Below are 12,059 nucleotides of genomic sequence, written 5' to 3'. Positions count from 1 at the left end.
ATACTGCATTAAGGCAAAGTATGTCTCCTCTAAGCTGTTCTTTAAAGGGACTCCAATGCAAGGGAGCTTGATCTTAAATTAACCTGGGTTCAGACTTCACTTTCATGTGCCCAAAACCTTGTGGGTGTGTATAAATAATAGGGAATCATAATTTCGTTTCTTGCCAGTTCTTCATGATATCGGGACTGTTGAGGAAACTGATATGTAGTCTGGATGGATGGTACATCAATGAGAAACTGGCCTGACTGGGACCACTGGTGGCGTTCTCAAATGTGTTTACCTGTAGTTTGTTTTGGAGTACAGTAGAAAGGCATCACAGCCTGGCAAGAATCCAACACCTCCCTGATGCCACCCCCTCACTTCCCAGGGAGAGAGAGCAGTAAGGAGACCCCCACCAGCAAGTCCCTGGCTGAGGTGTGGGGCAGCTCTTGCCCCATTTCCTAAGACAGCAGAGCACAGCAAGGTGACTGTGACTCATGAGAAGTGACCATGAGATAGTAAGATATTGAGGGAGGGGTCTCACACTCCTTTCAGCAGGAACCCCTGTTTCTGCAGTGTTTCTGCAGTGGCCTGTCTTGCCTTTGTGGCAGCCCTTCTTAAAGCTGGGGGCAGGTAGGGGAATCTGTTAAAAGCCAGTTAGATATGGCCTAGAAAAACCTAGGCTTTAGAACAGCCAAGTCTTGCATTCCTCAAGGCATCTACCTTCCTTACCTGATGGCTCCCCAGGGCCTTGGGGGGCCTTGATGTGCAGCGCGCACATTCCCCCCCCCCCCCCCCCAACAGGCCTTGTTGCTCAATCTGGAACCTGCCCTCAGGATTGCACAGAGAATGCCCTTCCACCTTCCATCCTGTCTGAGATGGAGTCTAAAGATGGACCAAGGCATGTTGGGTCATATCTCTCACTCCCATTGACCCTCAGGGAAGAAAGCTGAGAACTGCAGTTGACTGAGTTCTTGCTTGACTTTAACAAACAGGGCCGAGAAATAGCTGGGAAAAATGAAATTCCAGAATAATGTCTGGCAGCTTGCTTTCAAAGTGGTGGGGGAGGGTCCTGGCACTACTTTCTTGCTTCTCAAACTTTTCCTGATAAGAATCATCTGGGTCCCTTGTTAAATATACGGATTATTGGAGCTAGAAGTCTGTTGTCTTAACAAGCGTTCCAGGCCATTCCTGTCTTCAGGCAGGTTTGGGAAAGTCTGTCTACTAAACCAAAAATAGCCTCTGAAAGACAAATACTTTTAGTTTTATATACAATTCTCCCAATAGATTCTCCTTGTTGGCAAATGTTTTAACACTGCAGTACAAACAAGTGTCCTTTGATCCTCCCTCCCCACCAGTTTGGGGACATAGCTCTCTTCCAAGCTTTTCTCCAAATTAGAGATGCAGGTTTCTGTTTTGCCTTTTCATAAACAGGTATGTTGTGTTATGTTGTATTATCTTGACTTGTGGCTTCTTAAAATTCAACTGTGCTAGCACATGTAACTTTTTTTAAACTTGTTCCCTAATATTTCATAGCATGGAATGAGCAGTTTACTTAGTGGTTCCCTTATTCATTGACAAGGGACAGTAATTGCCTGTGGTTTCTCATTATTGCTGACTTTGTGTACATTTGAAAATCCTAATAAAAGCACATGAAACTATTTGCATTTGGGAATTTTAATGAATTCTGCTAAAATTTGTCCTTTCATCTCTCTACCCATGTGGTGTGCCTTTCCCCTGAGAATGTGAGGAGAGGTCCCAGTTTTCCTCACAGTGGCAGCTGTCTCCTGGAAGTCACTAAAACCTAGGAAGGGGAGGGGCTAATACAGAAGGGTGACCAAGTGGCAACACTCACCTTCCTCCTCCACTTCCTTAGGGGTGGGACAGGAAAACCACTTCCTATCACAGAGCTAATCCCCCAGATCAACACACCATAGCTAAGACTGCTGAGAGACTTGAGTTCTTCTAGTATGTGCTAAACAGGGCTGAGGAGAGCCATGGTGGCGAGGCTGCGGGTATAGTGGAAGTGGAGTCTAGAGCCTCAGTGTGTATGTGTCAGGAGATGTGGACTGGCCCTGTATCTTTCTGTTGTCCATTTGCAGGGTCAGTTTCACAAGGCCCTGCCCTCTGGGTTGCAAGGAACTAGCCAATGAAAGACTTTTTTAAGGACTCTGGACTAACCCTAGGGTTTGTGGTTCTGTTGGAAAGCAGGAAAAGGTACTTGTCTGGAGTTTCATACCGATCCTAGGAGGAGAATGAAGGACAAGACAGCCTAAATTCTTGTCCTTCTCCTGCTGCTTTGTGACTCAGTGGAGTCGAAACCAATGCCTGCTTTCCTACCTCAGCTCTCAGCTCTCTTGGGCCTCCTATTGGCCTGGTCGGGGGTGAGGAGGCTGGTGGGAGAGTAACCCAACAAACTGTCAAGCATTTCCAATCTGAGACCAAAAGTCAGAGTGCTTGTGCAGTCCAATGGCTTGTCCTGCAGAGATGTAGGTCCCAGCTGCCCAGCTGGCTTCCTTTTGGATACTTGTTCAGTAAGATTTACTAACTAAGGTGTTTTAAAGCAAAGTAAAAGCAACCCCAGCAGGAATCTAGGCCTGCTTCTGGGGAAACTTAGTCCCCTTCTTATTAGCAGAAGAGCAAGCTTTCACAGAAACCCCCTGCCCTGCCTGTGGTCTTGACTTACGTTTAGCCTCGGGCAACCTGGGCAGTCACTGTCCAGTCCTGGTGGCTAGGGCCTGTGGCTGACTGCCTGCGTGCTCAACTCCCTAACACCTGGTTAAATTTTTACTCCCCACTAGGACATGATTTTGTGTAAGATTGGACAGAGTGCAGTGTTTGCTAAGTTTCAAGTTGCTCAAGCCTCCAATTCCCTTTCCTCCACCAGCCTTACTTTGAAGTTCAAAAGCAAATTGATTAAATATACATTTTTAGGAACCTTCCGATTTGCTTCTTAAACTAACAGAATTTTAAACTTTTTTTTAAACAGTAGGATTTCCAACTGTCAGCAGGTATAACTGGAACCATATGTCAGCGGAGACCAGGGGCTTTTCCTGGTTTGGGGATTTGTAAATTCTTATTGAAACGGAAGTAAGCAGGGCAGGCAGCTGGGGGCTGTGACAGCATGAGCTCAGATCTCATTTTAATTAGAAAATATAGATAGCGCCTGCTTTATCGCAGGCCTCCCAGAGCTCCTGTCTAAGGAGAACAAAGATTTGGTTTATATCCTGCAAGCCTCGTGTTTGCAAATTATAGAGCATTTCCAAGAGGAACTGGAACACTGATTTCTAGATTAGACTGCAGTGTACCCACCCCATGTTGCCCAGCAAATCCCCCAAATAATTTTGCTTTCTTGGGGAAACACTTCCTCCTTTCTTCAGTGCAGCCTGAGATCAGGTGTCATCTGGTCCCTTGAACTCAAAGGCTGGCCCCCCACCCCACCCCCCATGTCTGAAGGGTTCAGTTTGACAGTGCTTCCCGCATATAATTTTCTCCCTAATGTGTTCTGCAAATGGTAGAGTACAAATATCAAATGAAAGACATCGCAGGCAGACCTCCCCCCTCCCTTCTTTTCCTCTGCTAGTGTCATTTGAGCTCTCTGAGTCTCCAGCAAAACCCTGATTACAAAGTCAGCATCTGGATTGTGCCTGCTGGACCTCGATCTTGGCCATCCTCTTCATCTGGAGGCAGCCCTGACTTGGCTCTTCACTAGCGGATGTGCTCCTGTTTGTACATCTGCACTTGGTCCCAGCCACAGAAGGCCAGAACTGTGCCCGGTATCGCATTCTGAGCAGCCAGTGGTCACTTGTTCCTCTTGCCTAGGCTGCCACTAGCCATACTCACTGGACAGACAGAGGGATTTTCCCTTCCCCAGGGTTTGCTGGTCCTGCAGATGCCTTGCATTCCAGGAGCTGGGAGAGACTAGAGGCTCCTGTGGTTTCTAATTAAACCCATGATTTAAATAACAATTCAGTAACCCTAAGAGTGGTGGGAAATGTTAACCTTCTGCTTCCGAAAATCAACTGCTGTGTGACCCAAGAGGGCACCAAGCTGTGGTGTGGAGGTTTAGGTGGGATGGTTCTTGAGCTTTTTCCCTCTGGTAAATTTGCCCTTCAAAATGTTAGGAAGTTGGGGCTGGGGATATAGCCTAGTGGCAAGAGTGCCTGCCTCGGATACACGAGGCCCTAGGTTCGATTCCCCAGCACCACATATACAGAAAACGGCCAGAAGCGGCGCTGTGGCTCAAGTGGCAGAGTGCTAGCCTTGAGCGGGAAGAAGCCAGGGACAGTGCTCAGGCCCTGAGTCCAAGGCCCAGGACTGGCCAAAAAAACAAAAAAACAAAACAAAATGTTAGGAAGTTGGAGGTGGGCATTGTTTCCTTGCAGCCTACTGCTAGGAACTGTCGCTTCTGCCGGGGAAAATGCACTTAACTTGGTTTCTGAAGCCTTAGAATTCCAGATATGCATGTTCTTTGGGGGAGTCCTCTTCCCCCTGGGACCTGCCCAGGTGACTCATTCTTCTGCAGCGCAAGTGAAACTTCTCTGAAAGAGAGGGGCTGGGCTCTAGCTGTGGGACAAGTGAGGACACAGGAAATGCCTTGCCCTCTGCTGATTTAGTACCCCACGTGCGGCCTTCTGCCTCCAAAGCCTTTCCTGGCCTTGTCTGTCCATCTCTGAGTGGCTTCAATGTTTTTATTTGACTGTCTGGGGCCACAATCATCTTCCACACAGTGCATTGATCTCACCAGATTGTTGTCTGATGACCCAAGGCATTGTTGTATTCCAGTTTGGGGAGAAATGGGACAGTGAGCATAATTATTTCTAGACAGCTCTTCTGTGCCTCAGCCAGCACCAGGGCTGTGTCAGCATTTCTAGGCTTTCTGCAATCTTCTTTCTATCATTTCCTCCTCTTCCATTCTATTCCACTGAATCATGTTCCCCAAAGACACCCTCTGGGTTCTGCATCTCAAGACTCAAGACTTTGGAGCAGCGGCTCCGTGCTCTCTCACCTCACTGCCTGGACTGGACTGTGTGCATGGGCTCAGGGGGCTTGTGCTCAGATTCCTGGTGGGTGAGCACAGGCTCAAGTTCCTACCCTTCTTCCCCTCCTAGTTCAGCTGGTGTTTGCTGGATCAAAGCCTGGCTGTGAACAAAGAAGCCCTGGTGAACTTACCCCCCACCTCTTCCTTGTTGCAGGTGACCATAGCTGATGACTACTCAGATCCCTTTGATGCCAAGAATGATCTCAAGAGCAAAGCAGGAAAGGGAGAGAGTGCTGGCTACATGGAGCCCTATGAAGCCCAGAGGATCATGACAGGTAAGCAGAACAGCGCAGTGTGTAATTTGTTTTCTAATGCCACGGTATAGTACTGTGCCTAAATAATATTTAAAGAAAAATTATTTAGTTAGCACTGCCAAACAAAGATTGGGGTATTCCAAACTTGGGAAGCTACATCTGAGCAGGTTCTCATGCTGAATCATTAACATAGAATGGCAGACTTTCTTTGCTTGTTTATCTTTGCTGGTCCTGGGGCTTGAACTCCGTGCCTGGGCACTATCCCTGAACTTCTTTTGCTCAAGGCTAGCACTCTACCACATGAGCCACAGTGCCACTTCCAGCCTTTTCTGTTTATGTGGTACTGAGGAATGGAACCCAGGGCTTCTACCTCTAAGCCACATTCCTAGCCCAGAATGGCAGACCTTTTTTTTTCTTTATTGAAATTAAGTAGCTACATAAATTTCACAGTATACATTTTAACCTTCACAATGATGAACATCATCATTCTAATCTACAAAGTTTATGAACTCTACAAACATTAACAATAATACTATTTCTTCCAGATGGGGTGATATGTACATTTCTTTCCTTCTGCTCAGCATCATGTGTTCCCTCTTTCTCTCTCATTCACTCCTTCCCATCACCACCCTTGATTGTTTAGTTCACTTTCATCAATATAGAATGGCAGGCTTTTTTTTTTTTTTTTTTTTTTTTTTGGCCAGTCCTGGGCCTTGGACTCAGGGCCTGAGCACTGTCCCTGGCTTCTTCCCGCTCAAGGCTAGCACTCTGCCACTTGAGCCACAGCGCCGCTTCTGGCCGTTTTCTGTATATGTGGTGCTGGGGAATCGAACCTAGGGCCTCGTGTATCCGGGGCAGGCACTCTTGCCACTAGGCTATATCCCCAGCCCGAATGGCAGGCTTTTTGAGAGAAACAAAATATGAGTGTGGCCTTGCTTTGTAAAAACCAACTCTCCTGTAACTAATGAAGTCCTGCAGAGCAAGTACTCTCCCACTCCCAGGAATTGACATTAATCTATTCATGAGGTCTCCTCATGACCCAAGGACCTCCCACTAAGCTCCACTTCTCTGCCTTGAGCAGTCAATGTTGTTTATTTGGGGGAAACCACATCTTAGATCTAGCACTCTACTGAACCCACAACTTAGTGAGGATGCAGAGGAAAAGGAGCTGGAGCTGGCGGAAGGCAGTGCTTTCAAAGTGGTGGTTGACTCTCACATTTGTATTAAAATTACCCAACAATTTACTGGCCGGTTTCACCTATAGGAAAAGACTGACAGGGCACCAAATATAAGGATACCATGTATAGTTAACCAATGATAAAGACCAAAAAGGTTTTATAGGAATGTGAGGATGGTCCATCTTAAAAATTTAGCTGGGGGGGGGGGGGTGGTGGGAGGAAACAGGGAGGGGATAACAATGTTCGACAAGAAATGTACTCATTACATTATGTATGTAACCCCTCTGTATATCCCCTTATAATAAAAGTAAATTTGAAGAAATTTAGACTGAAATAATAAAGCATTTGAGGCATAAAACTTTGCTTTTTCTAGCAGCCAAGGCCAAAGTGGAAACAATGGCTCACCTTACTTTTATTGCGTAGAAGAAGAGGAAAGGCCTGGTCAATTGGTAGAGACAAAACTATCTCTAGCCATGTACCTAGGAATTTTTGTAGCTGGTGGCAGAATGAAAACGTGGTCTTCATGACCATAGGAAACATGGAGACTTTGCCCTGGTAGCTATTTCCTGTCAAAGCAGCCATGCGGGGCCCAGAACATGCGGCTAAATAGGCTGCAGGCCTATTTAGTCAGGAGAATGGTTAGAGATTTCTAAGCAGCAAATACCTATCAGCCATTTTGGACAGAGCCTCAAGCTATGTGAAAAGGTCAAAGCAGAGAAGTCCCCATATAGTCTTTCCTGGCTCAGCATGTCCAGACAGAAGAACCACATTGCTTGCCTCCTTACCCCCGTAAGTTAGGAGCAGGAGTAGGGCTCACCATGCCACAGAGCTCAAGAGAACCAGGAGCATGTTTGGAGCTTCTCCAGACTCTGAGGCCTGTTGAATTGGTGCCCTGTATGTCTGAGGACTTAGGATACAAATGCCTCTTCTGTGATTTATTTGATCTTTGAGCACTTTCCATTGATTCATCTTTTTGTTTGTTTGTTTGGTACTTGGGCTTGAACTCAGAGCTTATACTTGGTAAGCAAGTACTCTACCATTTCAGCCATCCCTCCAACTTTTTTTTTTTTTAAAGACTAAATCTTGCTGTGCAGGCTGGCCTTAAACTTTTTTTTTTTTCAAATTTTTATTATCAAACTGATGTACAGAGAGGTTACAGTTTCATACGTTAGTGGCCTTAAACTTTTTAAGTCTTAATCCTTCTGCCCCTGGCCTACAGGAACTGGGATTGCAGGTATGCACTACCCCACCCCACCCTTGATTCTTCCTGAAGTGGAAGGGAGGGCAGGGAATGGCATTTAGGGAGCACTTAATGTGCTGGGCCCAAGCCCAACTTCTAGGGTTTCATAGACCACAGTTACTAAAGGATCCAGCTCTGCCTCATGCAACTGCTGTTCACAGAAAGTGGTTGTGTGTCCTCCAGGACACTTGGCCTCTTTGTACAGGGCAAGGCAAGGCCACTCATAATGTACATTCTCCTCCAGTCCTTTGATAAGTAATACTAGAGGGCAGCTAGAGGCAGGGTTGAGAAAATACTTAGGGCCAAGGACCTAAGAAGGACAGTCAGCTCTCCTCCAGTGATTTAGGGAGCCTTCACCACAGATATGTGGCCATTGGCCTTGTTGGAACCCCAAGTGCCCACCTCCTCCAGTGGGTGTGGCAGGCTGCCTTAGCTCCTGTAGCTGTACACTTCTTCCAGCTTGTCTAGGTTGCATTTAGCAGATCTTGAAAGGCTGCTAAGTACAAGAGTGACTTTAGGATCCCCTGAGCATTCATAACATCAGGGCAGCAAGGAGTCTGTGAGGTCAGGCAGACCTAACAGCCTCATTTTACAGATGGAGAAACTGTCATCCAAGGGAGAGACTTGCACCAGGACACATGGTTGGCTACAAAGTGCCAGGTGGAGTTCTAAAGGAAGGAAGTATTTGTATTGGGTGCTGGAGTATCTTACAGAGGGGCAAATGACAGGAGTGGCTCCAGGCCAGAGTCCCTGCCCTGTTTTAAGCTTCCTGCTAGGCACTGTGGTATACATGCTCATCCCTTCCGAGGAGAGGCCCTGGTTTACGGGTGAAGTAAGCAGGGTAAGCCCCTTCCCTGTCTCACTCATACACATGGGGCTAGCCTGAGGGCAGAACAGGGACTGTGCTGTGGGCCATTACCTGTTCATCCCCAGGGGTCTGAAGGGAGTGGTAGGAACCTGAAATTTGTGGAGGGTTTGCCCCTGCCTGGTTTCTCTGGATGGATTCCTGCTGCTGTTTTCAGAGGACCTCACAGTGCCCTGGCCACATAGCTGGGTAGAAGCATCTCCAGAGCTATTTTTTTTTTTTAAATGGGAACAGGTCTAAGTTTGGTAGTTTGCTCTATCCAGGAGGCTGCTGGACCTCCTGCATTCTTTCCAAAGATACCCTAGGATTTGTTCATAGGTTTGTATTTAAGAAGGAATGTAAGCCAGGTGCTAGTGGCTCAGGCCTGTGAGTATCATGGCTCAAAGCCACCTTAGGCAGACAAACCTGAGAGACTCTTATCGCCAGTTAACCACCAAAAAGCTAGAAGTGGAACTGTGGCTCAAGTAGTAGAGCACTAGCCTTGAGCACAAAAAGCTCAGGGACAGTGCTCAAATCCTGAGTTCAAACCCCAGGACTAACACACACACATGCACACAGAGCACAAAAAGCTCAGGGACAGTGCTCAAATCCTGAGTTCAAACCCCAGGACACACACACACACACACACACACACACAGCACAGCACAGCACAAAAAGCTCAGGGACAGTGTTCAAGTCCTGAGTTCAAACCCTAGGACTAACACACACACAGAGCACAAAAAGCTCAGGAACAGTGCTCAAGTCCTGAGTTCAAACCCCAGAACTAACACACACACACACACACACACACATACACACACATCCTGGTTGACTTCTGGTTGGTTGTGAGGATCTTGCCACAGTTCCCTTCTTTGTGTGTATCATCACTGCAGTGATTGATGTGGTAGATACCAATTAGGATGATCCACCAGCATATCAGTATACCAGGAAGGGATGTGGCTTGTCCTGAAGCACAGGTAGAGGAGAGGGGGGCGGTGCTCTGGACAATAGAGGAATAGGGGTGGCATTACAAACAGTTAAGTTTCCCCTTTCAAGGTGACCTTTTTGGAGCTGATGCTGAGATTTATGTCTATATGTGTGTAATTCTTAGTGCCAGGGAAGTATCCTCTCTGTCTCTCTCTACCTGGATGGCAGCTTTATTCGTAGAAGCCCAAGCTGGAATCAAGCAGATCTGAAGTATCCATGTGTCTCCTAAATGACCCCAGGGGCACAGGAGCCTTAAAGTGGACCTGGCTGCTTTGAGCTACTGACTGGCTGTGTGTGGATGACCAGTCAGTGATAATAGATAATAGAGATGACCATGAAAGTAGCTGCCAAGTTTCCAGGACTTGTTTCTGGCCGTTAGAGTGTTCTCATTGGATCCTGCATCTTCTCAGTTAGGGACCCCACTTTACAAGTGGAGAAACCAAAGAACAGGAAGGTTAAGCAACATGCCCAAGACAATCCAGCTAGTTAATGGTGCCGCCGACTTTGTGTGTGAGCCATGCAGCATTTTCTCTCCAGGGCCTTTGTAGTCCTGGTACGCTGTAACTTGGTGTTCACATTCCAAGCTCTGCTGACCTGGACTGTGCTTAACTAATGATGTTTAACAGTCCTCAGCATCTCAGGGCCCAGGGCAGCACTGGTGGAAATCTTTACAAAGAGAAAATTGAGCATCCAAATGGAGCAAAGGAAAAGTGTGCCTGTTCACTTAGGGCTCTTGCTCACCATGCCCCCATCTGCCTTAGCTGTTCCTCTCTACCGCTGCCACCTGTAGGAATCACATTGTCACTCCAGAATTGATGCCTAGGTCTTCACCATCCTCAGCCCAAGTGCCTCTTAAACTCTACAGTGCTATGAAACAAAGTTGGAAAGATAGTGACCCCTCCCCCAAACTTTCCTTTCTGTGGATAAGGAAACTAAGGCTCAAAAATGAGCAACATTTTTGAAATGTTTTTAACCCACTGATTAAAGTAAAGCTGCCTTATAAAGCAATGAACTTCCCATTCCCAGAGGGATCCAAGCGGATGGGAGATTGCCAGCATTGGAAGATACATGAAAGGTCATTAACATTTCAGGTGGGTTGTGGCTTAAGCAGCCTATGGGGTCTGAGATGCCAGTTAGCTGACCTGCATTATAGCAGCCCCAGGGAACACAGGAGGACCCCATCCTTATAGGAGAGGATCTGGGTAAGGCTGGGGGCTTCATTCTTCAATACCAGGCTGATTCATCCCAATTATTCATTCAGTCAGTATTTCCTCTTTTTTTTAATCATCCTTGGCCCGTCTCCCAGATTATAGTCTTGGTCTCTCCCATGCTCCATTGCCTATCTAGCCTTCAGTTTCCTCATAAAAGAAAGAACCAGACGTTTCTGGGTTTCCTTCCTACCTCAGTGTTTAAGCATTTGGTGTCCCCAGGCCAAACTTCTTGTTGGGCCAGTGGTCAGGCTGCTGAAACAGCATAGTTTCCCCTTTTCCTAGGTGTCAGTCACAGGCTCTGCGTCTCCAGCAGCTAGAAACCTCTGATGGAGTAGAGGGTCCCACACATTCATCAGGCCTGCAGGAGTCACTTCATATCATCCTGGAAAATAGGGCACACATTGCCAATGCGAATCTACAGGGAATACCAAGTTTGCACATGAGCCTGAGCTCATTGTCCTACTTGCTCCTTCATGTGGAATTCTGTGCCATTGAATTCTCTAGCTATCACTCTCCACAGGGTCCCCTGTCAACCAGTGGCATCCATGCTAAAGCAGCATGGTTCTAGAGAAGGAGGCCCTTGAGATCCCTTAGTGCACTTAGTCATCATATAGCCATTCCCAGAGGGTCTGAGGAATTAACTGGGAGGTTTACAGTGCCAAGGCCCCTGCTTAGGTGTGACTTTATAACCCTTTGTGCCTTTTATAAAGTCAGTTCAAGGTGTCATCTCATGAGATGACTCACTTCAGCATTAATTGAAAGCATTTTCAGATCGTGTTTTACATAAACAGTTACACATTAAAAGGTCTTCACCCTATTTCTATTATTAAATCAACTTTATAGTATAGTAAGAAAGAATTAAGAAAAAGTCATTTTGCACAGAGGCCTGCTGCCTCGGCATGGTTGCCTTCCTTGGTTACTCTTGTCTCTGCCCATTGTAACTTCATGTGTTTCTAGTACTGTTCAACTATATAAGGCCTAGTGGACGTCCCCTTGTGTCTTCTTATCCTCTGAGATGATCTCTTCCAGTGACAGCATGCTCTCTAAGAAAATGGTCCTCTTGCGTTATGTGTTCTAGTCATGCATGGCCTAGAATGTGGCTTTGGCTCTGCTGCTGGCTTGCTGTGTGACCCTGGGCAGATTGCATCACCTCTTTAGGCTTCAGTTCCCTCATTTGTAAAGCTATATTCTGCCTTTTTTCACGGGGTGTCATGAGGATCCAAAGAGGTGATGGATTCAGGCAGCTGTATACACCCTCAGATTACCTGTGGTCACATTGGGCTCCTCCACCTGCCCCTATCAGCACTGCCTCTGACAGTCCTGGC

General features: G+C 46.9%; 1 protein-coding gene across 1 annotated transcript in view; it reads left to right on the top strand.

Moving 5' to 3' along the window:
• Shb (SH2 domain containing adaptor protein B) overlaps positions 1 to 12,059 on the top strand; it is a 131,826-nt gene that overhangs the window by 42,989 nt on the left and 76,778 nt on the right. Inside the window, exon 2 of the mRNA XM_048336127.1 lies at positions 5,175 to 5,295. Within this exon, the coding sequence (XP_048192084.1) occupies positions 5,175 to 5,295 (121 nt within the window). The remainder of the gene's footprint in view (positions 1 to 5,174; positions 5,296 to 12,059) is intronic.

The sequence above is a fragment of the Perognathus longimembris genome, chromosome 1 (assembly GCF_023159225.1).
Source record: "Perognathus longimembris pacificus isolate PPM17 chromosome 1, ASM2315922v1, whole genome shotgun sequence".
Taxonomy (NCBI): domain Eukaryota; kingdom Metazoa; phylum Chordata; class Mammalia; order Rodentia; family Heteromyidae; genus Perognathus; species Perognathus longimembris.
Note: the sequence above shows the minus strand (reverse complement) of the source record. Positions and strands in the feature narration are given on the sequence as shown.